Source organism: Heliconius melpomene, chromosome 15 (assembly GCF_056956725.1).
Source record: "Heliconius melpomene rosina isolate 202511_hmr_F chromosome 15, ASM5695672v1, whole genome shotgun sequence".
In the NCBI taxonomy this organism is placed as follows: domain Eukaryota; kingdom Metazoa; phylum Arthropoda; class Insecta; order Lepidoptera; family Nymphalidae; genus Heliconius; species Heliconius melpomene.
This window is the reverse complement of record NC_140403.1, coordinates 358,836-386,607: the sequence shown is the minus strand read 5'-3', so window position 1 is coordinate 386,607 and position 27,772 is coordinate 358,836. Positions and strand designations below refer to the sequence as shown.

Genomic DNA, 27,772 nt, shown 5'->3' with positions numbered 1-27,772 from the left:
TGGTCTGTAACATGTCAATAAGCAAAGTGAATTTAAAATACTTATTGCCATTACATTTTTTATTTATCTTTTCATTGTGCTTTTTAAGTTTTAGTACCGAACGGTAATACTGAATTGAATTGAATTCTTGATATATGGCGTTTCGAGCGTGCCAGTTGAGCAATTCATTTCGCCTATGTCACGTTGTATGGAAAACACACGAAGGAAATTGACCGGTAATAAAAAGATTAATATACACAATTATAGAATACATGTAAAAACGGTAATACTAACAATCTGTTAAAAAATCTATATCTGTTCTGTTCTGTTCTTTCTAATATGGCGTTCCGAGCGTGCCAGTTGAGCACAAAATCACTTCGCCAGTGTCACGTTGAATGGAGAACTCACGAAAGAGGTAAAATCTATATCATATCTGTCGTCAGTTTGACTTTGACAAGAGTTAAGTTGACAGATTATGACATTCGAAAACTAACTCTTAACTCTTAGGTTTAAGGTTATCTCTATTGTATACAATATAATATGTTTTAAATTAAATATTCTAATATTTAATTGAATTTATTAACACAATCAGAAACTTTATAACAAACAATGGCGTTCCTGCCACTTTGCGCGCAAGTAATGCGCTTTGTACGACAGAGTGGTAACTATTCCACTCTTTTACAGCGTTACATGGCTTATAAAAGCGCTGTGTCTTTAGAAACTTTATATCCCAATAGTTCTTTAAAATTATCAACGCCTTCCTTTGTAAGTTAATTAATTTATTTTCGAAAAATAATAAATGAGAAGATGTACTAGGTACTAATGGTTTCCTGTGATTTCAGACTGCAAATCCAAATGAAAAGTTCTCAGGTTATATTCCTATCGAAAAACTAGATGTAAAATACAGTGCCAGCTCTGGACCAGGCGGTCAAAATGTCAACAAGGCATGTAAATATTTGTAATTGACATAACCATATTTATTTAATAATATTAATAATACTAATAAAACTTTTATTTCAGGTGCACACAAAAGTTGATTTAAGATTCAAATTAAATGAGGCTGATTGGATTCCTGGTGAAATAAAACAAAAGATGTTGGAGCTTGTAAGATTTTCTAAATTATATTTATTTATTTATTATTTTGGTAATGTAATCTCTAAACATTAACAAAAATCCTTATTTTTAAATACATCCTTAGATGATTTCAAAAAAGTGTGTAATTCAAAATCATATGATGACTTATTCTTTAGTTTGACATAGTAGCTACACTTTTTAGTGAGTATTGTGTTGAAAATCTCCATTGTCAACTTATGTTTATTTATATTATGTTCTGGATTATTCTTATTTATTAGTTTTTGTTTTCATTCTTAATCAATGAATTATTTTGAATTGTTTTCTCTAGTTACATGAAGAGTGGTGTCTAATTCTTCCACTCAAAAGTGTGTACACTGCCCAACCTAAAGGATTATGTTAAGTTAAATTAAGTTTGTTTCCTATTTCGCAGCATGTCAACAAACTAAGTAAGGAAGGATATCTAATAATCAAATCAGACTTAACTCGCTCACAGCAAATGAACCTAGCGGATTGTCTTCAAAAACTCAGAAACATGATAAGAGATGCAGCAGTCACTAAAAGACAGCCTTCACCTGAGACTGAAGAAAGGATTAGGCAGAGGTTAACAACATTATTTATATTTACATCCAAAAATCTATCTCTCTCAACTCTAGGGTTTATTTGCTTGAAGTAATTATAGGCAGTAAATTATGAAAAATGTAACTATTACTAATAACTATTATTTTAATATTATTATTTTAAATAACCAAGAGTACTTAAAGAATAATCTTCTTCTTCCTGGCATTAATCCCGGCTATTACCAGGGTCTGCCTACTTAAAGAATAATATTGTATGGAATTCAGCTTATTTGAATTTCATGCATGATAGTTTTTGAGACATTCCATGTTGAGCAATGCATCTTTGTGTAAGAATAGCAATACTATTATTACATTTATTATAGGTTTATACATTTAATTTATGATATACTTTATGTGTACACGAAAAAGTGTGGAATGATATTTTTTTTTCCTCACTCTGGTAGTGAGGTGGAGTGCGGCTTTGAGTTCCGTCTCTCTCAACATGCATTATCTCCAGAATAGCTTAACATTAAGTTCCGAGATTCTCTCTGCCTACCCTGATACAGCGGGAAGTCAACAAAAAAATGATTTACTTCATCATAAGTATATAATTTATTGCTTATTTCAGACATTTAAAGGCATCTCGGATGTGTGTTGCCGTCAAACGGGAGGAGGCATTGAAGCGCTCTATGAGACAAGCACCTACTGTCATGGACTTATGATTTTTCCCTTAAATTGGTCATACAATTGTATATTAACTGAATTTAGTGATGGCAGAACTCTTAAAAATTTAATATCAAAATATTCTTTATTTAAATATATTTTTGCAAACATATTATTTTGAATTGTCAAAGAGAATTATACTATTATCCTTTATTATTTATTAAATTTTGTTACCATTTCTATAATCAATTTGTAAATTATTAAAGAACAATATTTATATTTGGTTTTTTAAGGGGGATCTGTCAGTTATACTAAAAATTCAGTGTGATATCTACCATTTCATAAAAATTTAAAGAAAAATGGTGGAATTTGGCAGTTATAAATTTATGAAATTGATATTCTTTCATCTATAACTGCTATTGTATGTCCAATTTAAGTAATTAATGGTAATGCTAGTGTTTTAGAAGTAATAAAAAATGTTTACTATGTTCCTTTTGTTTTTATTTTCTTTTTATTTCTATTAAGACTTAGCTTATTATTAGAAGGTTGTATGTTCAATATTCACTTTAAAAAGTAGCTAATGATAATTCATATATGTATATAAAACTGTTCTTCATCTAGGTATAAACTATTTATTTATATATCTACATAGTTAAGAGTACCTGTATTTGTATTAAAATAATAACATCTGTCTATGAATGTATTAATATTTCATATTTTATGTCATACTTAAGCTTGAAATTCTTCATTGTAGTCAGCTAAAATAAGTAGACACTAATTGATATTATATAGAAATAATATATAGATTATGCAATCATAATAAAGATAAATAGTAAATACCGATATATTTTTATAACCTTGCAATATTTTAGTTACCGTAGCAACAAACTATAAACAAGTATTTAATTTATATTTTTTTAAGATCTCTCTGTTGGTGATATTTTAGTTACAATGTCCTATAGAGACTTGAGAAGTAAGTAAATTAATTATTTTATAACTTTATGCATCTCCCTTACCTTATACATATATGTATAACAATATAAGTGAAGAAAACTTGGTGCTATTTTTTTCTCAACTTCAGTTTACTTCGACGACAGCGGATAAGAGTATAATTTATACTAAAATATTTCGAGGCCAGTCGTGTCGCACGAGCACGAGCGTCCGACTTGTCGCAGACGCGACAGGTAGTGAGTTCGATTCTCGGTTGACGAAATGAAATATTTAGTATTTTCATTTTCTCGCTCTGGTAACGAGGCAAAGCGCGGGATTGAGTTTCGCCACTCAACACGCGAAACCTCTAGAAAAAAAAAGAGAAAAATATCTATTATATAAATTTATAAAAGGCTTAAAAGATTTCTTTTCATAGATTTCAGTGAAGCCATGCGTGCCCTGGGATTCCCTCATCAGATATCGCTAGAAAGTTTTCGCAACCCCAATTGGGACTTAGTAGACGAATGTCTTAGATGGCTGGCATCGAGAATCGAACCTGATGCAACGTTGGCCGGCGGCAAGGAATCGGTGGAGCAACGGGTCGCTATGGTCACACATGCAATTGAATTATTTGTGAGTATATGTAGAGCTACGACATACTTAAAATCAATATATCTATATATATAAAATATAAATTAAGCTCCGGCGTTAGCAATGAAATAAACTTGACAACGCACAGTAGGCAACAAAGACAACATCCGATTGTAGACGATAGTCTTGGATTCGATTTCCACTCAGGGCAATGATTATATTTATCCTTCACTTATAGCCGCTTAATTATACAAATAACAGCGTTATATTCTGCCACTCAACATCTATCGAATACTGGTATTGAGACGGGGTCGTTTAACACTATTGGCTTAATACTGGTTCTCTTAACCTATTAGGTGAAACTGCTTCTTTAAACTAGCTTTATATTTCAGCATTCAAGAGCTAACATCAAGTTGAACGGTAAGAAACTCTACGGAGCGGATGGGTGGGCAGTTAAAGAGTTACTCAAGGTGGCCAATTTACTGAGATCAGCGTTGGAGACACCTAGTAATGATGATGCAGCCGCGGATTCGAACCCGTTGGTCTACGATGTTAGTAATCGGGTAAGTTCACTGTAGTTTTTTTATATTTTTTTCCTCAATCACGCATTAGTAGCCAAAAAATAGCAACTTTCATAATTTTTTTGAGCTCTTTATGCATTGATTGGCGTTATCAGTTGTGATTTGTTAAGTATTCAATCTGGCATACCTATGATGTTATGTTATGTTGGCGATTGCTATGAATTTTATCTAATTTTTGCCTACGGATTGTTTAAAATATATAGCAAAAATAAAGATTTTTAGAAGTGAATCGACTGTTAACTAATTAATTCTATTCAATTGGTTATTAATTCTTCGAATCAGTTTTAATTATTAATGTTTATATATTATAATTTTTAATAAATAATAAAAAAACATATTTTGTAGATCAACGAAATAAAGCAGGCGAGAAGCTTGGCAACCGATATCACGGCGCAAGGAGCCTTCCTGTATGACTTGCTAGCTAGAGAGCCAGAGAATAAGGTCAAACTTATAATATATATAAATTTTTGTATTAATTTTTAAATGAATTTAGTTTTCAATTAAACTCTGATCATTTTAATTTTGGAAAAACCTTTTAGAGTATTTGTAACAGTAAAAATGTACACATAGGTACTAAATAAGGGCTTACTAGATGATATATATATACGTATATAAAGTCATTAAAATTGAAATAATATTTCTCTTGTTTATCAGTTTCCTTAGATTGTCTCTTCATGTGCTAAAATGTTATGTTTCCTTTTCCTTAATATATCTTTATTCTATGTAAACAGGAAAACCGCGACAAAGCGCTATCCCGTCAGCTAGACATGTCCTCCTTAGAGACATCACTCTCTCACGCAGTAGACTCCGTAGCGGGGAGGGTGGCATCACTGAGAGAGCAGATAGAGAACGTGGCGTCCAGCGAGGCGGCGTTAGACGCCAAGTTGGAGAGACGCCGTGCGGAGTTGCAGAGAGCTGAGAAACGATTGCATACAGTGCAAAAGATTAAGTGATTACCTAATTTTTTACTAGCTACCAAAACGCGGCTTCGCACGCTTAAACTTGTTGTTATTTTGTAGCCAAATTATATAAATATTTACTTATTCTGATGTATAATTATATTACTCTTAAGTTTCGTGTAGGTAAATCTATTACGTAGTTTTTGCGTAAAAGTGGAACGAACATCCATCCTTTCACTTTTATATTAGTACTAGGACTAACAGGATATTTGTGATGCTATTGGTAGGTATATATTAAAAATTGTTGGTAGTACTTATTCCTTGATGATAGAATAATAATTAAAAAGAAAAGGCAAAATATTTTCATTCGAGGAACTATTGACATTTAAAAAAAAATCCTTCTGCAGTAGCTAAATTTTATCTGCGTTGCCACGGAGTTAAACAGAAAATAAAAAAGTGGAATAGACGGAACAGAATTTAATTCGTACTATTTATCGAGATCTTATGTGTGGATGTGCGAGCACGTGTGTGAATGTGCGAGCACGTGTGTGGGTTTTAGATAACTTGTGTAGATGTCAGTTTTTTATAATTTGATATAATTAATTTCAGGCCAGCGTATCAAACTGAATTAACGACACTAGAAAGTGAAATCGAAGAGCTATGGGATCAGTATGTTTTGAGATACCGCTGTGTGGAGGCGCTTAAGCATCAGCTCAGTCTCCTGGAGACTGCTCAGGCTGAGGTAGGATTTATATAGAAAAAATGATTATTCCGTTAGGGATAAAGAGTGGACTGTATCCCGCACCTAGCAGGTAGGTAGAACCCAAAAATCTATTGTTAAGATACTCTGTGTTCTTTTGTCTGATTTTTGTTTGCAGGCAGCTGAAGAGCAGCAAGCGGCCATCATGCAACTCATACACAAATACGAAATGGAGGATGTATTGGGAAAACTAAGTGAAACTGGTATACTTTAATTTCTTTTTTTTTTCTTTTATGCTGTATCCCGCATACAGCTGGGCGGCAGGGAGTACAGTTCGTTCTCAACTTCTACTCAGTTTTAGAGACATTACGTGTCGAGTAGCAGAACTTATAACTGCGTTTTGTCTTGTCTAGCTAATCATAAAAAATAATTCGTTCCTCCAAATAGAGATCGAACCTACAACCTACGCTATAATACAATGTTTGTTCCCCTTTGTTATATATATGTTAAAAATTAAGAAAGGTATATATCATTTGTATCTTTTTTATTTCACTATTATTTTTAATATTTTACCTTACTATATTTTTATTTAGACGAAATGGATTCAAGCGACGAGGGTAAGGAGTCAGCGAAGCAGCCTCGACCCACCACCAGGCCTAAGACCAGACTACGTATAAAAACTGCAGGTAGGTAACCTAACTTTAAATTTACTTATATTTTTTATGTAAAATATTTTGCAGACTTTTCACCAACATTCATTTTATAAAAATATCAATATGTAGTTTGTAAAATAATCGTAAAATCTAATCTGCGTAGCGTATCTATAAGCTAGCAGCAGGAGGAGGAGCTCTGGAACTGTACTGCAATTTTTGTGTTTTGTTGAAATTATTGTTCATATAAAACATTCACAAATAGCGGTTATTTGCTTTTCGTCAATGTTAGACATAACTTAACGCCGCACTTAGTTGCTTTATGATATTTTTAATTAGTGAGATTATAATTATATGATAAAAATGTACAACTAGGGTACGGAGTATGTTATCCCACAGTGCCCAGTGATCTCCATTCCACCTATCTATACAGTGTGAAGCTAATCAACATTAAAAATTTTGTTGGAACAGAGTGTCTTAACACTAAGTTTCCTTCACCCAGCTGTAATGGGGGTGCAGAGTCAAGCTAAAAAAGCTAAATATTTTTTTCAGGAGTGGGACCAGACGCGCGCAATGCCTTTGGTAGTATGCAAGCAAGGGAGTCTTTGGAAGAACTTGACCCTTCCAGCTCTGATACGGATATGTCTGAAACTCAGTTGTATGGTGAGATGTCTAGAATGTCTATGTTAATGTCTATTAAAAAAATTAAAATGGCATGTTTAACATCCAAGCGCTCGTTGTGACCTTCGTGGCCCTGTGGCGCAAGCGTGTGACTGCAACCGCGGCTATGGTGGGTTCGATTCCCAGGGGGGAACAAACATCCATCATCATAAACTTTCACATTTATAATATTGGTAGGATTGCGACGTTGAGTTTCGCCACTATAAACACCTAAATTCTCAAAACTTAGCGGTGTGTTTCTTTGTAACTGACTCTTAGCACAAGGTTCCCTCTGCTCCCTGATGTGCTATTGCACTTATAGCACAGTAGGCGTGAATCTAAATAAGTAAAAAAAAAAAGAAATATAATTAATTTTATTTAAGTTTTCATAATTTTAAAATATTACCGTACAATCACATTATATAAAATATGTTTTTACTACATATTTTTGTATAGCGCCACAGCGTCTGTTTGGTTTGGCGTCAGGTCCGAGTTCGATTGTCACTCAGGAGAATTAATCATTATCATTTTCTCGCTCTGACAAAGGACAAAGCACGACGTTGGAAGAAAAAAAGCACTGTCCATTTAACAATAACAATAGTAGTCAAATAAATTCTTAAATCCATGTCATTCTGCTAACATATGATAAAAATACTTATACACTTTCTAATAATATAATACGTGTTTTAATATTTGTTTTTGTGTGTCGACACTCGGCAGGTGACGGCGGGCGCTGGTCGCGACCGCGCCCCGCCACGCGGACTCTGGCGGCCGCAGACCACTACGCTGACCTTGTGCATGGTGGGTAAACACACTAAGCTGTTATTGTATGACTAGATTCTTTATATATTTTGTTTTTTTTTATTACAAAAAAAATAGCTTGGTAGTCAGAACGCTTTTACGATTTCTATGAGGTGCGTGTTCGAAGCTCGCTACGTCCGAATTATTGTAAATTTTCGAATATTCTTTCTAGTCTTATTCAATACATATGTTGCGGCTGCCTTATTAAGGACAAAGCGTGAAGCTAAACAAAAAAAGTAACAAAATTCTTTTTTTTGTTTCACGCTGTATCCCGCATTTAGTAGGGTAGGCACTTAGTGTTAAGACACTAAGTTCAACACGTTCCGCTAAATTCCTGAGGCTATCAAAATAAAGAGTGGCGGATCATAACGGCGAGCTTCGCCTTGTTACCATAACAAGAAAAAAAAATTGTAAATATTTTTAGGTGCGGAGGGTTCTAACACTGAGGGCTCCCTGGGCAGTTCGTCGGAGAGTGAGTTGAGGTTGACAAGCGCTCATCCGGGAAGAGCGTCTGCGCTTAGTGATAATGAATTTTAATTTACTTTTTAGGACTACGTAAAGAAAAAAAAATGTTGTTTTGTGAAGATTTCGTCTTCAATGCTATTAATTTTTCTTCGAGTCTTTATTTTGTCATCGGAGTCGTGCAATTTCTCAAAATGTTTCTCTTTCTGTATGGGTTGAAACATTATTACTTATCAGCATCCAATTATTATATTTAATAATACTAAGTTTTTTCAATGTGTATTGTACTGTATTGGATGAAGTAATAAAGGATACATTACTTATTAAAGAAAATATTATGGTATTTATTTTATATCACAACATAATATATGAGCTCAACATTACCTTTCTTAATGAAAACAATATTTTATAAATTTTACTTTAACAAACCTAATATAGCTGCCCTTTTTAGGCACTGTTTGAACTGAGACAATATTTTTAAACTAGCAACTACGTCTTAAAAAATAGCTTCTTGCATTAAAATAATTATGAATTGTCAAATAAAAATGCTGTATTTCATATAAAATTTTAATTATTTTTACAAGCAGTTTATACATTAAATAATCGCGTTTCTATATACAAATATTTGTTAATATCTATGTTATAATCGTAAAAAAGTAAAAAAAATACACTCTAGATAAATCCAAATTTTTAACATGCCGATATTATTTTTTTTATATCATTTTAAGTAAAAAATATTTAAATTAATCATTTTAGTAAATATAAAAAAAATCTATTGCATATTAAAAAATAGTATTCATCTTGCTTAATATGAAAAAAATTCTTAACTTTAATCTTTATATATGTACATGTTATAACTAATTAATCTCAATAAGACTGGTTTCAAAAAGTAAAAAATCTTAAAGTATAGAATATAGGTACTTTTTTAAAGTGCAACATACATTATATGTTTATCTGTGGTACAAGTGTAAAAGAAATAAAAAAAACATTTAATAATAAACACGAAAGTTATACATAGCCTATGATTGCTAAAAATATAAATTGTTAAAAACATAAATATAATTCGTGGTAACAAGAAATAAAGCTAGAAAAAGACTAATCTAACGCCCAATGTTAATAACCAATCCTAATCCAAAAATTGCTAAATTGCTATAGATTGAAATAGACAGAGATGGAGGTAGGCATGCAGGTTAGTGATTGGACAGATATGTCGGACAGTACGAGATAGACGTTAACTGGAGATAGGAGATACATTATTAATATTGGGCGTAAATAAACATGTTTTTTAATCTGTGGCTAACATTTCAAAAACTCGTTACAACCCAAAATGGCGGCCGATTATATTTAATGAAAGATAATATTTCTTATTTAATTAACATTTCTTGTTTATATTATTATTAATAAAATAAGAAATGATTACCCTTTCACCTATTGCACACAGTATTTGTTGACTTTTAATATTCAGTATATTTTAGCCAAGTCAGATCATTTTTATACTAAAATAAAAACTGCCAACTTATTTCAATATATTTTCTTATACTTTTAAATTAAAATATAAAAAATTGAGCAAATTTAGATGCGTTATATACATACCAATGGTGTCGTTGAGACGATTTGGCACCGGTTAGGTACATCGGACTTGTGTTCAAATTTACAAGTTAAAATTAACTATATAAGTAACTAAAATAAGATTAAGTAAAGGTTTTTCAGATATAAAACTCTTTGTTTCCAAATCTGATGGACTTTTGTTGATTGATTGATGATGATGAACCTTTTAATAAAATAAGGTTTTCAGTATGACATTGTTGAAATTAGTGCTAAATTTCGTAAGTATATGTGTATATTTCTATCTTTGTCCATAAATTCGGAAATTAAAAGTTATATCATTCTTCGATATTCAACTTCTCTTCGACTTCGATACAGATATTTTAAATCTGTTTAATTTAGTAAAATAACTTTTCAGTTATATTATGCACTTCTTGAAGATAATTTATGATCTTAGAGTTTTCGTGTATACAAGTTTTACATCTACGAAACATTAAAGCTAGATAAATAGATCTTAGACATATTATGTATGTATAATTAATATAACACAGATATTTGACGATAAAGAACAAATGTACACATGGTCGTAATTCAAGGACTGGACGGTAAACAATATATTGAAAAATTGCTGTAATACTAAATAGCAATTAAAAATGTAAATTTTAAATTTTTAGCTATAAAACTCTTTTTTTGTTGTTGTATTTCGATTAAATACTGTTCCTTTTTTATTATGTATTTATATTAAGTAAAAAGGTTTGTAATTTCTGCCCTATATATGTAGCTATTAATGTTAGATCCGTCCGTTGTCTTAAATTATGACACTTTCAGTTAGTAGGTGAGTGTTAGTTACTTTAGTTTTGTTGAAATTTATGAATTAGTCCCTAAAGGTGGTATTAATTGTTGATTAATGATAGTCGCGATGAAGATAATGTTTTATTTTACACGAATAGTGGAAATGATATGTATACCTTTTTAGAGAACATATAAAAAAATTAACGTAGTAGGATTTGAACCTGTGGCTCCTGGAAACTGCCTAAGCGCTCTGAAAATAACGCCATACGTTCGATGGTGGACAATAAGAAGTGCGGGCTTAAATCCGCTATGATTTCTATGTTTTCTAAATAAGTATCTGTCGAGATCCGCCGCTCAAAACGCAATAACTCGAGAATTCATTGGAAAGTGGGGAACGGAAATGTCTTAATGGGAACAGATTGTCTTATAACACCAGGTTCCCAGGTTCCCTCTGCCAACCCAGCTATGTGCGAGGTACAGCGTGAAGCTGAAAAAGACAAAGCTCTCAGTTATTTAATATAACAATACCATAAAAATAAATAATTTTTCAAAGCGGATTACAATTTTGTATAATTAATGTATGGAATATATTAATATTTATATAATAGTCTTTGAGTTTAATTATTATAGCTTACGATCTAATAATGTACATTTTTAATTATAATAACGATAAAGCTTTTACTTTTCATATATTCATAAAAAAATAGCAGTTTAATAACTACAAAATAAAGCAAATTGTATAATAATAATAAAAGTATAAAAGGTGCTCTGAAATAATTAAAATAAAATGGAGAATCTGGTCACAATTTCTTCTGCCGCGAAGTTATATAATAACAAGGTTACAATATGATGACTCATTTTAATTTATCCAGCTACAATAATAATTGTAGATTTTTAAATATTAGCAATGGAGAAGCTACAATTATTATTATTTTCAGTTTTCCATTGAAATTTTGGTTATTATTGGTTTATTTTAACCTGCGACGCAAACAGGAGGGGTGTTACAAGTTTGACGTGTCTGTGTATGTGTGTAACCGTATCGCAGCTCCCAAACGAGAGTGGTCTTACCCGTGATTCCTGATGCTATTTGAAGATTATCTGATGTTTTCTAGTTGAATAAAGGATGTGAACAATGTCTGTATTATTGTCTTTTACTGGGATTGATTAGATTGTGAGGACTCAGTGCCAGAGCTGGCGAGCGAGTCGTGGTGCTCCGCCGCGTGCCTGCTCTCGTCGCATACGGCTATGAACTGTTCTGCGTATGCCCTGAAATTATTTTTGAGGAATTTAATATTGTATTTATATATGAGTAAACGTGGTGGCGCAGTGGGATAGTGTGGGAGTGTAAATTCTGTGGTTATGGGTCGGGTTCCCCACCCATAGCAGAGTCGGCAGAGGGAATCAAGGAACCTAGTGTATAGACGTCGTTTCCATTAATATATTTCCATTCTTCATTTTCCGCAGAATTCTAGTGGCATTACGTGTTGAGTGGCGGTACACTACGCGCTTTACCTCGTGACCAGAAACTCCTAAATAAACTATTAAATATTACATTTCCTCGAATGGAAATCGAACCCAAAACCTGGGACATTTACTGATGCACGCTTGTGCCCCTGCGCCACGCCTGGCCTCTAAGCTAAGGTTATAGTCAACACCACTTTATGTCAATAGAAACGAACGGAATGAAAATAATGAAACAATTGGTCGTTACCGTATAAGTGATGGACAGCGTCGATGTTGAAATTAATAATGAAAAGTCAAATTTATAAATTGAATAATATTATATTTCAATATTTATTTCTACGAATTTAAATATAACTCATGGGATTGCGTTGAAATGAATTTGTAATTTAGATTTTTATGAAAGCATCTTCGCGCTCTCCCCTACTTAGTTGGGTTGGGTTCCGCCACTCAACACACAATGTATCGAAAACAGTGCGAGGAGAACGGAGTATCTCAACACTAGGTTTCCTATGCGTACCGTCTACAGGCAGGATACAGCGCTAAAACACTTCAAACTAATTACTTTACCGTACTACTTTAATTTTTTTATACGTTTTCTAATATAATATCCAAACTTTAGTAGTCTTTAGTGGTCTTTAGACTTTAAAAATATTAAAAACCTTAATCTCACCTATCCAAGCCAGTATAGGTCCTCTTCAGGTCGTCCAGTGAGGGATGGTCCCTCTCAGCACGTTTGCGATGTATGCGCTCCAGGGACCTCGTTAGCTGGGCCTCTTGACGGCGACGAGCTCGACGCTCTGATCTGGCTCGGGGGGAACGACGACGACGGCGCTGAGGGTAACAATTTAAATTTTCTTCAGTTTCACACTGTATCCCACATAATACAGGGTAGGCAGAGGGAACCTAGTGTTAAGACACTCTGTTCTGTGGGTCACCAGCAAATCATTTGTTTCGCAACAGCTTGTATGAATATGGCACAAAAGTAAGACGCCGCACCACTGCACTGTCGCGGCATAAGCCGGCTCGTTAAGTGAAAATATTCGAAATAGGTGGAAATTGGGAAATGAAATGACTTATTATTATTTAGCCAGAAGGAACCTTTCAAATTAGGACATCCGTAGCTTACTTTCCTAATTCTCGGGGCATTGCGTGATGAGTGGCGGAGCTTAACCCCGCATTATGTATTATTCGAACTACTTATCGTCATTTTCTTTGTTATGTCCAAGAATCAAAATAATTTATTTATAAATAGCTAAGGCCTAAATATCACAAGCAATAATATTACGTCATACAAAGTATTTATAGTTTATGTACCCATTTCATAAACATGATATTTTCGATTAATAAGAATAAGATTTATAAAATGAATAACAAATAACCTACAAATATTTTAGTCCATATAAATGTAAAGAATATATTAACACACAGATGAAACAGACAGACAAAACGCTTTCAAAATCACAAATTATATAATTTTTAATTAAATATTTTACGTATTAATTTTGTCCATATTTGCGAATAATAATAACAATTCTAAATCTAAAATGAAGCCCAGGAAGACTTTATAGTGAACAATGTTTATAGTTTGTATTTAATACAAGTTTTTATTATTTTTTTCCACTTCACACTGCATTCTGAATATAGCAGGGTAGGTAGAGGAGACCTAATGTGAACCTTTCAGGGCGACGACGTACGTTGTGAATCGAATCCTCAACTATCGCCTTTACAGATATGATCTATAAACGATATTAGTAACAAAGAAATATAAACTTACATCCGGTACAGGATAATATATGGGGGCGCCGTACGGGGCGGGGGGCAGCGGCAGGGTGGCGTACCGCGGTGGCACCACCATGCTCATTGGTACTCTTCCCAACTGGAATCAAAAACAAATATATGAAAATATGTATAATGCATATAGCAGGTATAAATTTGTTTCTAATGATCTAGGAATTGAAAGTGGGTAAAATAACGTTTCTTAAGTTTAATTCATCAGTAAGTAGCCACAAGTCAGTAAGCACAGTAATAATAAAGTATATTCTGTAATGAAATATGATATTTTGAGGCCAGTCGTGGCGCAGGGGCACAAGTGTATGTGAGTAGGCAGAGAGTGTGTTAACACTATGCTCTCCCTGCGTACTCTGCTTTATGCGGGATACAGGTTGAACCTGTTAAAGTTAATATTAATAAGTGTTTACAAACAGCGTGGGCGAGTCAGTCACGACCGGCATTAGCTAGCTGGGACAATGGAATGTCAGATTTTAGACTTCCTGACCGAGCGTGCGTTACCGCATGCTTGAAGTCGTCGCAAAAAATATGTTACTTTTAATGGTCATTTGTAGTGTGATAAAAGAAATAAGTAATATTATATATGTAGTTTGTTTGTTGGTTGGTATAAACTAGAAACAGCTTTTGAATCCGAGAAGATTTTATTTGTTTAATTATTGCCTCTTCGCTAAGAGATATCGCAGGGTAAATATAAATAACTAAGAAAGGTCATTAAAGTTTCTCCATGATAACACGCGACAATTGATTACGTTATAATACCTTTTTCTTTAAGCTGATTCTTTCTTCTTTTTTTCTTTTATACACAAATATATTACAATATACTAGTACATTGTGCACTTTTAGGCTATATTACTTTAATTGGCCCTGACTTAGGTATATTAGCAAATTCGCACTTTTCTCGTGATTCTTACTAAATTTCAACGTGAATATATATTTACGTAACTTAAGTAAAAAAACTGTTCTTTTTTCTTCAGTCCTTGTTCTTGTCTTATACAATACATACATATTTAAATTAATTATATTCAAATATTAAATTGAAAGTCACTATGGCGTCGGTCAACGATTTTATCTTTTTGCAAATTTTATTGAGCAATTAGTGTGTTTACTTTCTAATGTAAATGTTGACGATTTCTTCTAAGAACTATCAGTTTACTTTATATTTGTTTGTTGAAGTAGCGAGGTAGGTAGAGTTCCGTCTCCGTTACAGTCGTTTAATCGAGTGGGAAACAAGCCCCCAACTATCACGTTACCTAGGGACAACAGACGTGAGATCATATTCTACAGACAGTGCAAGATGACATAACGCACGAAGCTGGTCGTCACAGCGGCAGCAGCGGCCCGCCGGAATGCGGCTCACCTCTCGCTGTAGCTGTTCTGTTTAACTAAATGCCATAAATAAATACTAAATTAACTAATATTATTCGCTAATTTCGAACCGTCAAGAAGCTCGACGGCGCGGCTACACTGCTCGCTACATCCTAAATAATAGAATAGGTAATAGAAATTAATGTTTTTCTTCGGCTACGTCATGTAATTTGAAATACATATATTTCTTATTAGACAAAGAAAAACTAATATAGAAATGTAATGATCAACATAACACGTACATGTCATTCAATACTTGATATAGAGCGTTGCGGAGACAAGATCGGCCCACCTTGGTACAAATACTCGCGAAGTTAGAGACCTTCTCTAAATGCTTGTATCGAATACTAGTTAAAGCTAGCGATTTTGTTTATTTTGTCAATAAAAACTAACAGCAAAAAAAAATGTTTTGTGAACTTCACGCTAGCAGGACAGGGAGAGGTAACTCAGTGTTAAAACACTCCGTCCTCAAGGCCAATCATCGCCTAGTTTACGAGATATTGCTTGTATGTCCAATTATCAGAGTGAGAAAAGGGCACCTCATTCCGTCGACAAGGAATCGAACCCACAACAGTCGCGTTAACAGCCAGGCGCTGGCCTCACTCTTCATGATTATTTATTCATTAATTTAGTAATTATAAAATTATGGAGATAAGAGACCAAGACCTGCATAATTTCCAGTTTAATTGCTGGCGTTCACTTTCTAGTCGATCTTCGTGTAAGTATTTAAATAAAAATCTAAAAGGAATTTTGGTACGCGTGATTTTTTTCGCGTTTTTGGAGTCTGTGACAGTAAAAATAAAAATAGCATAAAAACTAACTATTAAATTCACCGAACACCAGGCAACGTGACCAAAGGTGTACCCTTCGACCACCGCCTCCGCCACCGTCGCCAGAAAATATAAACGTATATTTTTCTAAATATTTGCATTGATTCTAGTTATCTATAATGCAATGATTGTATGCACAGATAAGAGGAAAAGTGAGTGCAATCTGCTCAAGTATGCGCGACACGACTTGAGAATGTGAAATTTACAAGCATTTCGCGATCAAAGTGACAGACATGCTGGTTGTTGTTGTCGCAACATTTGTCATACACGTACCGACGTGATAAGATACTCGGTATATAAAGTTAAAATGGACTCGCGAACTTTCTCCAGAGATCAGTTGTGGCACAGGGGCACAAGCGTGCGACTGTAAATCCGACAGATTGTGAGTTCAATTCCTTCTATTTACAAAGCAAACCGCGGCGGTGAGGTCCGGCACTCAATACCCGATGCTTCCAGAATTCGGCGGTAAGGTGAGGAACGGAAGTACCTTAATAGGAACGGAGTGTCTTAGCACTAGGTACTAAGGTTCCTTCTGCCTACCCAGCTCTGTGCAGAATACAGCATTAAGTTAAAAAAACCTTTCTCCTAAAATTGACTAACAGCTTATATTATTTAAATTTTATTTATTAGGGTTCCGTAAATTAAAAATTTCTTATAGTATCACTTTGTCAGATTAGATCATGTCAGAAACTAGAATATCACACATCTCAAGAATATCACTATCACCATCTCTAGAATACCATCATCAGCTATCAATTGGTACGTGAGTGATGGGTCAGCTCTAAGCTCAATGGCCGCGAGGCAGTATTTTATTAGAACTAGGTATGTCTTTGAAAACGACATATTGCATTCTGGGCTTTCCAATGCAAGTGAGGAGACAAATTGTATTTACGTATACTGAATGTAGATTGCAATATTATATTATTGAATACTTCTTAGTCATTTTAGTAAATGTTTTTATTAGACAACATATACTTTTTTAATTTCACGCTGGATCCATATAGCAGGACAGGCAAGGGGGACCTAGTGTTAAGATGCTTCCTTCCCCAGGCACAGCTGCATTTTCGAAACATATTTGCATGGTTAAAGCTGAAACTCGACACCGCGCTATGTGAAATGAAACTTTCATTACTGAAGTAATGAATACTTTACAATTATACGAAACCCATAACGAAATTGTCGGTTTAAACTTAACCTTATTTATTATTCAAGAATTGAGCACACAAACCACTGCGAATGGTAAAATTTACAAACAAAACAATTAAAGTAACGGTAGTCCCATCACGAATGAACCCGTAACCTCTTGGCAGACGAAACTTCACACGGTGCCAAGTGGGTCAAGTGTTATCTTCACTCTTCCCGTATATAGCAAGGTAGGCAGAGGGAACTCTAGTGTTACGACACTCCGTTCTTCACGCACCATTTATTTTATAAATTTTAAATATTTTGGTAGACTAAACTGTTTGAAATCTTAACTGCATCCAGAAGGAGAGCTTTTGACTATAAACGAAATGGTTATGGGTTTCATTCCCTGTCACGGAAACGTTTCCTTTTATTTTGTTAGTTAGCGATGTTGGGTTCCGTTACTTGATAGAACGGCTTATATTAATTTCAGACGAATATTGTACAAACTTTTACATAGTTGGAATCGAACTCACAACTATTCCATACATTTTATTTGAAAACCGCGGCTTTACTTAGTATTTAGTAAATCCGCGGTGTTGCTTACCTTAGTATGTTTGTCTACTCAGGCTAAGGCGAATGTAAATGAACCTGTGACCTCCTAGCAACAACATACCGCCAAGTGTGTCAAATATTTCCATACTGCATAAATAAAGTTAACGCAAACTAGATCTTAACCACTTTCTTCTTTCGTTTTAAGTAATTATGCGTGCTTTCGTTTTTTTAATATTAGCATAATAGTTAAAGAATGTATGGCTTTGGGAATTTTTTATGTGTATTCTGTTCTGGAAACTTTAGATCTTTGTTTTTTAGATAGGTACGTCCATTTAGATGTGAGTGTTAGAATAAGGCAGAGTAGTGTTAAGACACTTCCGTTCCCCTCCACATTCTGGAGGCATTGCGTGTTGAGTGGTGGAACTCTTCGCTGTGCTTTGCCTCGTTATCTGGTAACGAAGAAATAAAAAATATTAAATATTTTATTTCCTCGAGTGGGAATCGAACCTACTACCTTCTGTATTTACAATCGTACTTAATTCGCCTTGAAATGTATTATAATGTACGATGATGATATTTTATATTACTTCTTGCACAGTAATGTCGCCAGGAAGTGGTATATCACATGTCATCTAAGACTACGTGGAAGTGTGACGCAACCGGAAGTACCTACCTTGCGCAAGTCATTAGAACATCTGCTTTAAATGACAAAAAATGTTCGATTATGTAATATGTCGTTGCATCATTCCTGACTCCCATCAGGCGCAGAGTAGCTAGTAGTTGATGATATTAGTTGTTTACTATTGCTTATTGGATAACGGAACTTGAAGCCGCCTGTCTTGCCACAAAAACCCGGGCAAGCGCAAGTCGCGCCGGTTCACCGAGGGTTCCGTACGAAAATTGGAGATCTCGAGCTTTTCAGATTTTGTAATTTTTGAGAGTTTTCTATGATATAAAACTGGATGAAAAAATAATTTAATAAAGTTGATAATAATAGAGAACACACAACGCCAAAATAAACATTTACACCAACTGAGCATCGACGTTGCGACCGCTTTCCACAGCTAATAAGCATTGGACTAGCGGTTTTCTACAAACTTTCTACTAGAAGTTACTAGAAAAAAATATATGAAAAAATATTAGTAACACACAAATCTTATAAAAACTATATACTTTTGCCAGGTCCAGTGAAGCAAATAAAAAGTCAGCCGCAACTCTTATTTGTCGGCCGCCGCCGCGAACTAACGACACTTTCTAACTTACTGATCCCATATTAGTGTAATTTACACGTTTTTATAGATACTAATTTGGAAAACATTGTATTGATTTCTTTTTATACTTCTCTCGGGGAAATGAGATAAATTTAGTTTTATCGATATCGATAAGATAAAGCGCCGCGAAACATTACATGTTGAATTCCTCCACGCAACATGTTGTAATGTCTCGAAAATTGAACGAAAAATGAGGCATGGAGTGTCCTGACACTAGGTCCTCTCTTTTTCATTTCGAAACACTTTTACCTAGGAACTGACCGTATTTTTTTAGCTTTACGCCATATTCCGCACATAGCAGGGCACGCAGAAGGATTTTGGAAACCTAGTGTTAAGACACTCCATTCTATCAAGACACTTCTGTTACTGGTGAAGGCATTGTGTGTTTGCCAGAGCCACGATTTGTCTCGTCACGAATTCGAAAAAGTTAAATTATTAAATATTCTTTTTCCCCGAGTGGGAACTGAACAACGAAACTGAGCAACCTGTCGCCTCAGTCACATGCTAGTGTCCCTGCGCCACAAAGGCCTAATATTGAAATTGGTCTGGTGGAACTTTTGGTGAACACTATTGAAGTACAGAGTTGAGAAATAATATCGCATACCAAATTATTTCATAATCTAAACCGTACATACATACATAATTATATTAAAACTTAAAAAGTCATCGGCCGTGACATACCCCGCACATAGCATAGTAGGCAGAAGAAACCTAGTGTTTAGACGCTTTACCAGTGCGAAGAAATGAAAATATTATTTTTTTTATATCCACGAGTGGGAATCGAACACGCGCGCGCTCTCAGTCCCACTTTGTGCCGCTGCGCCACGACTGGCCTCCTTTAATAAGCTGGTATAGTTTATATTACTGAGATCAATCAAGTTTCCTTCACTCGAATAATTTCCCATAATTCAGGTTAAATATGAGTAAAAGGCGCAAAAACAGGTGTACGAGTATGTAACCACAATAACTCTTGAGGCACTTTCGAAACCTTGTCTCATTTTGACAGATTACTATTTTCTTTTTTTTAAACTGAAGGAAACTAATATTAAGATACTTTGTCCCCACTTTTTGCTCATATTTCGTGTTGCGTGGCGGATCTCAACGCCGACAGATTAAGCAAAGAAAATTTGGTGTTAAAAAATTCGTTCTCCACATTCCTCACGTTACAGTCATAAACTACTAAAGTATAGCACGCTAGTGTTAAAAACAATTTAATTTAATCGACCAGCTAAGTTAACAAAACAATATAAAATATTTTTATAATTTTCGGAATCGGAAACAAATAAAGACGCAACGTCATGAATTCGGGAGAAATTTGGGAAATCGGAGTGTTTTGATACTAGGTTCTCTCTGCCGACCCCGCTATATGCGGGATACAGTCTGAAATTGGGAAAGAAATACAATAATTTAGTAATTTATAGCGTACAAGATACAAATATTTGTACACATGTATTTGAGCAACCTTGACATTTTTAGTGTTTGCGCAACCCGGCGCGGCGCTGGGTGCTGGGTACCTACTGGAGTTTTACAACCTTACATACAGGTGCGACGAATTGTCATATAAATAAAATTATTGCGCTACATCGACTCTTGCGCAAGTATTAGGTGTGAAACATATCTATCTATACATAGTATTATATTTTATAAATATTTGTTCACATAATTAAATATTTTGAAACTATTTTTTCTTCACTACACGCTGTATCCTGCATATGTAGGAAGGACGGAAGGTAGGCAGAAAGATGTTGAAGGGCGTAACTCATCACCGCGTTTTGTTTCGTTACCAGAGCGAGGAAATTAAAATATAAAAAAAACATTTTCTCGAGTGGGCATCGAATCCACAACCTGTTCCTTTAGTCCCTGCGTCAAGACTGGCCTCATGTAACCTATTCATTTCAAAAGTAATTACGTTTAAAGGTATGTATATTACTTTTATAACATAATTTGCAAAGGAATTTCTCAGTTGAATTTCAATCGAGCCTTGCCTAATTTCGCAAAAGTAAATAATGCGTTTCGGTTGCCGTGGGAACTGAGAGCAGGTGTCTCGCCGGTATTTGTTGTAGACTGTAGTACTACGATAAATGGTTCACTAAATTGTATTTAGATTATGTTTGGCTTTAAAGTTAGTTATAATTTAGACGCGGTGATTGTAAGTTTAAAATAATTTGAGTAGATTGCTGTATTTTAAAAGTTTTATGTTAGTACCTATGTGTTTTTAGGATCTTCTTACCTTAACAGATGGACAGACAGACGAACAACAAAGCTAATCTAATTAGAATTCCGTTTTTTCTCTATTGACGCTATAATAATTTTCTTTTAAATCACTTTTTGTCCCTCTCTCATCACAGCATTAACCACCACCAAACCAACACTCAATCTACATACAGTTACCCTCGTCTATAGTACCTGAGTAATTACTGGCACTAGACCCGTATGTGACCTGAATAGCTGTGTTAGAGTTCAGATGAAAACTGCTCGCCGTGCCGAATTGAGCAACCGGTCGACTTGTAATACCTAATTCATGTGATATCTTGAGGACTCTCTAAGCCGCTGATATCTTTATAATATTATAAAACTGAACTGTTTGTTTGGTTAAACGCGCTAATCTCAGGAAGTGGTTCTGGTACCGGCGGTGGATTCTGCCGTTAAAAATTATAAATAATATATGAAAGAGCACAGTAATATATGGAGTTGTCACCAGTATCTTTTTACACAATATGTAAAAATTGGGAGGAACGGAATGTAGATGTATGTATGTAACACTAGATTCCCTCTACCAACTCTGCTTGAAGTTTTGTGTGTAATAAACCGAACATATACTAAAATGGTTCAAAATGACAGGATATTTGGCAAGTGCGACCGTCGTCGGCGTCGGCGTCGGCGGCGGTGTCCTAGAATGTAGGGCTCGAGCAGGTGAAAGGGACGGCCCTAGACGGTAGATCGATTTACGTGCGATATACTCTATACTTGTACGCCGCTTTACTCAATGTCTTCATTAAGTTAGCGTGTGAGTGTAGGCGCGACGCGACAAGACACAGCGAGTCGAGTCCCATCACCCAACACGAAGTGTCTTATCACCAGGTTCCCTCTGGTTGCCCCGCCATATGCGGGATACAGCGTGAAGATAATAAAAATCTGTGGCTAACATAGCCGTAACTTAAATTTTTGTTAGAACATGTGAAATATCATCAAAGTCCTACCTACATTCATACATTGATGGCTATTTAATGACTATTTTAAGGTGCGAGCGGAGTTGGTGTGGAGTTGCACCACCATACGTCGATCACGAGTAAAGGTCATTCCAAATGACAGTATACAGTATTAGAGGCGAGGCGAGAGGCGCGAGAGGCGCGAGAGGCGCGAGTGCTTCACGCTGTTTACAATATTGCCCAATGTTTTGGTAAATTGTTTTCTTATTATATAATATTGACGCGGCGTGGCACGATTAGAATGTAATTGGTTGTGGATGTGGGTTCGATTCCTATTCGAGCGAATGACTATATTGAATTTTTTTTTTAAAGATTTCTGCGGATAACGTGCGGCGTTAAGTTCCGCTACTTAACATACAATGTCTCTAAATGGTAGAATTTGGGTGTATCACTTGGTTTCGGTGTACAGGTTCCCATAACCCTGTTATGCACTTATTAGTGAGATAGGAGAGTTGTGGCTTCGATTTGTAGAATATTCGCCTATTCTTATCTTAAAGGAATATATAAAGGGTAAAAATGTTAGAAATTAAGATCATTATTTACAGTATTTTTGATTGAAATAGATAAAGGGACACTGAACACATGAACTGATAATCATTTAGTTCAAGCGGGCGAAGCCGCGGGAGGGCCGCTAGTTAAATAATAAAATTGTTAATTATATATATCATCTCCTGAATTTGGACTATTCGGCAGAACCTTTCGAGCCGGTGTACGGTGGTAGTGTAGTGTGTACTGTTATGTTCATTCGACTAAATTCGCTGAAAAAAAATTGTTGGTTTTGAATTTCTATATAAATCCCAAAATGGGATTAATTAAACCCATCGATGGCGCTAGAATTTTCAACTTATTTATCTTCCCAGGATCATTTCTCGCCGGCAGGCTTAGGTTTTGTGGCAAATGATAGTAGGTAGTGGAGGCAGAGGAGCAGGCATCAATCATTATGTTGTAGTCTCCCATGGCAACGGTGAAACATTGCTGAACGCGGCCCTGCTACGCACATAGCAAGGTAGGCAGAGAAAACCTGGCAACTTAGTGTTAAGGCACTCCGTTATCCCTTACCATTGTATCTCCTGTGTCTAGTGCCTACTGCGCCACGAGGGCCCCGAATGCCTTGATAAATAATGATAGCTCATTATTAGTTTCGTAAAGTGTTGCGCCGACAGCCGCCGGGGTCGACTACCGACATTCAGCTTTCGATACAAATACAAATTATGTTAAAATTATCGTAACATAAGCTTAATATGTTTGGAATGTAATCTATTTCATGATTTTTTTTATATTTCTTATAAATTCACCAAGTTTTTGAGACATTGAGGGTTGACGGGTGGAAATCATCGCTTAACATGAACTTACAGGTAGATTTTTTTTTAACTTTACATAGTATTCCCCACATAGCAGGGTAGTCAGAGGGAACCTGAGAACCTGGTGCTAAGACACTCCGTTGCCCATTAAGACACTTCCGGTCGCCACTTTCCGCGGAATTCTAGAAGCATTGAGCGTTGAGTGGCGGAACTCAAAATATTAAATATTTAATTTCCCCGCGTGGGAATCGAACCCACGGCTTGTCCTGTCACCACAACTAGCCTCAACCATTTCCTTAAAATAATTTACAGCTGCAACATTACAAAACTTTCAATTATTTAATTGTGGACATACTAAGTCTCGTACGGTAGCCGGCGTAGGCTCGCACGCAATACGAGGTTGCGTTACATTCGTTATAGTTTGTAAGGAATGTAGTGAAATATGGTCTTGTAATACATATCTAATGCTACTGTAGTTCAGTACAATTTACAATTTCTATTAGAATGTAGCGGCTTCAAATACAAAATACAGTTTAACTTACTTATCTTACCTGGTCAAATGTCAAATATTTGGTTCTACGAGCTTAAAAAAACATATATATAGAAATTTGGTATGAACATTTAATTGATTTGAATCTCAATAATACTACTTTTAAATATTTCTATAATATATAAAAAATATTTAATTAAACAAATATTTCATTAATTAAGTATTTTTCAAGAAAAATTATAAAAACCGTAAGGTTTTCGATATTGTAGATCATTTTACTTTTCTTTTAAATATAACTTGTTGGTATAATTTATGCGTAACCGAATCGTCCACTCTCGCTGTAGAAACGGAAAGCGGGCCGGCGCGAGGGGGACGGGGACGGGGACGGGTCACAGGTGCTTTATCTAAAAATATAGTTGCGGCCGTCCGCAAAATTCCACCAATTTTCCTAATCTCGTAAATATTTCGAGAAATTAACACTTTCCTACACTCCCCAAAGAAACAAAATTTCAAGTTTCGGCGTTCTACACCGGGTAATTTCAGTCAGTCTGTCGCTCAGTAACAGTTTTTTAAAAAAATTAAGAAATGATTCGATTGATAATGAACAAGGTGCTCGTACGTCGTACGCATCGGCAACAGCACGAGTACGCGACGCCTCGTTACATGCTTCTTGCTGTCGGATGAATGGCCTGCAAAAACTACTAAATGATTCGAGTGACCATAGCTTTAGGACATTATCAAATAAACTATTTCTTGTATACGTAGGAATGATAATATATTAAACTGGTGATAATTAGAAGAATAGACTTATCTATCCCAAAATAATTATTTTTTGAGGCCAATCGTGGCACAAGAGCACAAGCGTGTGACTATAAACACAACAGGTTGTAGGTTCGTTTCCCACTCGAGGAAATGAAATATTTAATATTTCCATGTCCTCGCTCTAGTAACGACGCAAAGCGGAGCGTTCAGTTTCGCCACTCAATAGTGTTGAGTCGGAGAGCTTAAGTGGAACGTATTTAAATATATTGTAGGGTCAGGTCTCGTCTGCCTTCTTTGTTATATGCAGGATACAGCATAAAGCTCAAAAAAAGAAATAATTTTATAGTGTTTCATAAAAACATACATTTACAATTGACTTTTATTAAATTAGTGAATCAATTTTACATTTTTAAATATAAATTATTATAAAAAAGATTTAGAAGAAAATATAAAAAAAAACATTCTTCCGAGGGCGGGACAAGGGTCCAAGCTATCGGTGGCTAGGGTTCCAGAGAGAGGAACCGCCGCACAATACGGCGGTCATAAAAACATTACTATTACAAAGGACAGATACACATTTAACCAGTAACTAGACTGTTCGTAATAGATAGTTAGTTCTTTTGCGGTTTTAGATTTACATTACGTTTCCTAGGAAATACGTGAACGAGGTGATTTTATATAATTATTTATCAAGAATAATGATTATGAAAAAATGAAGAGGCCGTCGTGGTGTAGTGCACAGGGCTACGCATTATAACCATTCTGAGTTCGACTCTCATTTGGAGTAATGACAATTATATTCATTCCCTCGTTGTGGTAAAAAAGCTTCCCCCTGCCTGCCTCACTCTATGCTCTGGGATACAGCGTGAAGCTATGAAAAGGAAACTAGAAAATATTTTTTATTTGCCTATACATTGTAGTTTAAGGTTTGATTCCAACTCACTAAAGTTTACATTTTATATATTCTCCGTTTTTCAAACTACTTTTAGAAAATTATGAATACTAATAAACTAACAATATTTATCGTATGTATACCTAAATATGAGTCTTAACACTAGGCTCCCTCCCTATCCTGTGAGTATAAGCGGCATACAACGTTAATTAAAAAATAATAAATAATAAATATCCACAAATATCTGAAATCAATGTCACACGCGAGCGCGGCTTTCCCAGCCCGCGGCGGTCGACGACCCCTCCTTATTGTTTATCTTTTACAACCAACTATTATTGCTTAACGAACGTTTTCTTCGGTCAGCTAATAACTTACATGATTCATATATTTGTAGCATTTGTCTGACTGTGAGCGCGTCGGTTGTGGGTTCGATTTCCACTCGTTGGAATGAGCTATTTTCAGTTCCTCGGCCTGGTAGTAAACCAATGCGCGTTTTGAAGGTTGAACAGGTCTTTGTTGTCTATATCATTTAATAATAGGAGGTAATATAAATATTTTCATACAAAATGAGTGTATGTGGTAAAATTGGTACGCAATCCCCGGTTCATTTTCGAGACATCGCGTGTTGGCTGGTGAACTCAACGCCGCGCTTTGTCTTGATATCAGAGCGTTAGAATAAAAGGAATTCATAACCCTAAGTTTACATCGAACCTAAAACTACCGCACTTACAATCCACACCGTGCCATAGCGGTCAAAGATAATGATATAAAAAAACGTATTATAATTTTCCCCACACTCATTTAATTCACAACAAGCAATCATAGACTAATGAGCTTCATATAGAAAGTTGTATCGAAAAAAACTAAAATGGGAAATAAAAGGAATGTTGGGGCGATTTCTACGCGACCACCGGACACCGCCATAACCGCCGTGGTCTGCGTCCACTGACCACTGGTTCTATGTTTTTATACCGCGACCACTTGGTTTACGTCTTTAGAGTTTCTCTTAAGTAGTTTAGTGGGTAACTTTCGTAACTTGTGACTCTTGAAAAAGGAATTACATGTATCTAAGGGGAATGTTTCACTTATTTATTAGCCCGTTTTACTTTTTAGCTTCATATGTTTCACATTTTTTTTTTCAAATTGATTTAAAGAAAAGGAAAGAACTTTATGACGGATACAACGAATATATTATAAAATATACCTAAGTACTTAAAGATACATATATAAAAAAAAGTTTTTAGCCCATATCCACAAAAATGTTGACACAATTTATACTCTTTACTTCTATATCTATACTAATATTATAGAGTTGAAGGGTTTGTTTGTTTGAATGTGCTTATCTCTGGACTTACTATAAAAATTGAAAAAACTTTAACAATTAGGCCAGTCTACGTTACATCACCGTTACTTAGGCCCCTATTTATAAATCGCTGAAGTCTGAGATCGATCTTGAGAGTGGTTTATAAATACGGACCTCGAAATGTGTTATATGTAATACACATCTGAGTATAATACGAGATAAGCTATTGTAACTACAAGTAGGTCATTTTCTCAGTTAATAGGAAAAAACCTCTATCGCTCCGCATTCAATGGCCAATAAGTTTAAGGGGAAAGTAGTGTGGAGGTTGTTCTCTTCTGCGAATACTGTGAGACGAACAGGTTGTTACGCAACAGTTCAATGTTCGTATTTACTATCGTGTTTTCGAAGTATCCCGCGCACAGCAGGGTATGCGGAGAGAACGTACTATTCAGACACTCCTTTTCCAACTTTCAACGCAACGCTTCCCTCGACACTAGAGCAAAGAAATGAAAATATAAATTAAAATATATGTTTTT

At 35.1% G+C, this 27,772-nt stretch overlaps 3 protein-coding genes across 3 annotated transcripts in view; 2 read left to right on the top strand and 1 right to left on the bottom strand.

Moving 5' to 3' along the window:
* Positions 1–451: 451 nt before the first annotated feature.
* LOC146531163 (large ribosomal subunit protein mL62) lies at positions 452–2,761 on the top strand. The gene is made up of 5 exons (XM_085198074.1): positions 452–744; positions 822–923; positions 1,000–1,083; positions 1,484–1,653; positions 2,239–2,761. Exons 1-5 carry the CDS (start codon positions 589–591, stop codon positions 2,330–2,332), a joined length of 606 nt encoding a protein of 201 aa, XP_085054200.1. The 5' UTR covers positions 452–588; the 3' UTR covers positions 2,333–2,761.
* Positions 2,762–2,895: 134 nt separating this feature from the next.
* Cluap1 (clusterin associated protein 1) lies at positions 2,896–9,107 on the top strand. The gene is made up of 11 exons (XM_085198072.1): positions 2,896–3,246; positions 3,640–3,836; positions 4,187–4,357; positions 4,721–4,816; positions 5,107–5,324; positions 5,884–6,016; positions 6,153–6,237; positions 6,568–6,660; positions 7,177–7,287; positions 8,005–8,085; positions 8,510–9,107. The coding sequence occupies exons 1-11, from the start codon at positions 3,225–3,227 to the stop codon at positions 8,620–8,622; spliced, it is 1,320 nt and encodes a 439-aa protein (XP_085054198.1). The 5' UTR covers positions 2,896–3,224; the 3' UTR covers positions 8,623–9,107.
* LOC146531161 (uncharacterized) overlaps positions 9,101–27,772 on the bottom strand; it is a 35,004-nt gene continuing 16,332 nt past the window's right edge. The window contains exons 5-7 of the mRNA XM_085198073.1: positions 14,123–14,224; positions 13,019–13,179; positions 9,101–12,150 (exon numbers count right to left, since the gene is read on the bottom strand). Of these exons, the coding sequence (XP_085054199.1) occupies positions 12,036–12,150; positions 13,019–13,179; positions 14,123–14,224 (378 nt within the window). The 3' untranslated portion in view covers positions 9,101–12,035. The remainder of the gene's footprint in view (positions 12,151–13,018; positions 13,180–14,122; positions 14,225–27,772) is intronic.

Bases quoted from the DNA above. Each gene is read 5' to 3' on its own strand.
- LOC146531163 (XM_085198074.1), top strand. From the start codon at position 589: ATGGCGTTCCTGCCACTTTGCGCGCAAGTAATGCGCTTTGTACGACAG. The intron at 924-999 runs GCATGTAAATAT...CTTTTATTTCAG, and splicing joins GCGGTCAAAATGTCAACAAG to GTGCACACAAAAGTTGATTT. The intron at 1,654-2,238 runs GTTAACAACATT...TGCTTATTTCAG, and splicing joins GAAGAAAGGATTAGGCAGAG to ACATTTAAAGGCATCTCGGA.
- Cluap1 (XM_085198072.1), top strand. From the start codon at position 3,225: ATGTCCTATAGAGACTTGAGAA. The intron at 5,325-5,883 runs GTGATTACCTAA...AATTAATTTCAG, and splicing joins CATACAGTGCAAAAGATTAA to GCCAGCGTATCAAACTGAAT. The intron at 7,288-8,004 runs GTGAGATGTCTA...GACACTCGGCAG, and splicing joins GTCTGAAACTCAGTTGTATG to GTGACGGCGGGCGCTGGTCG.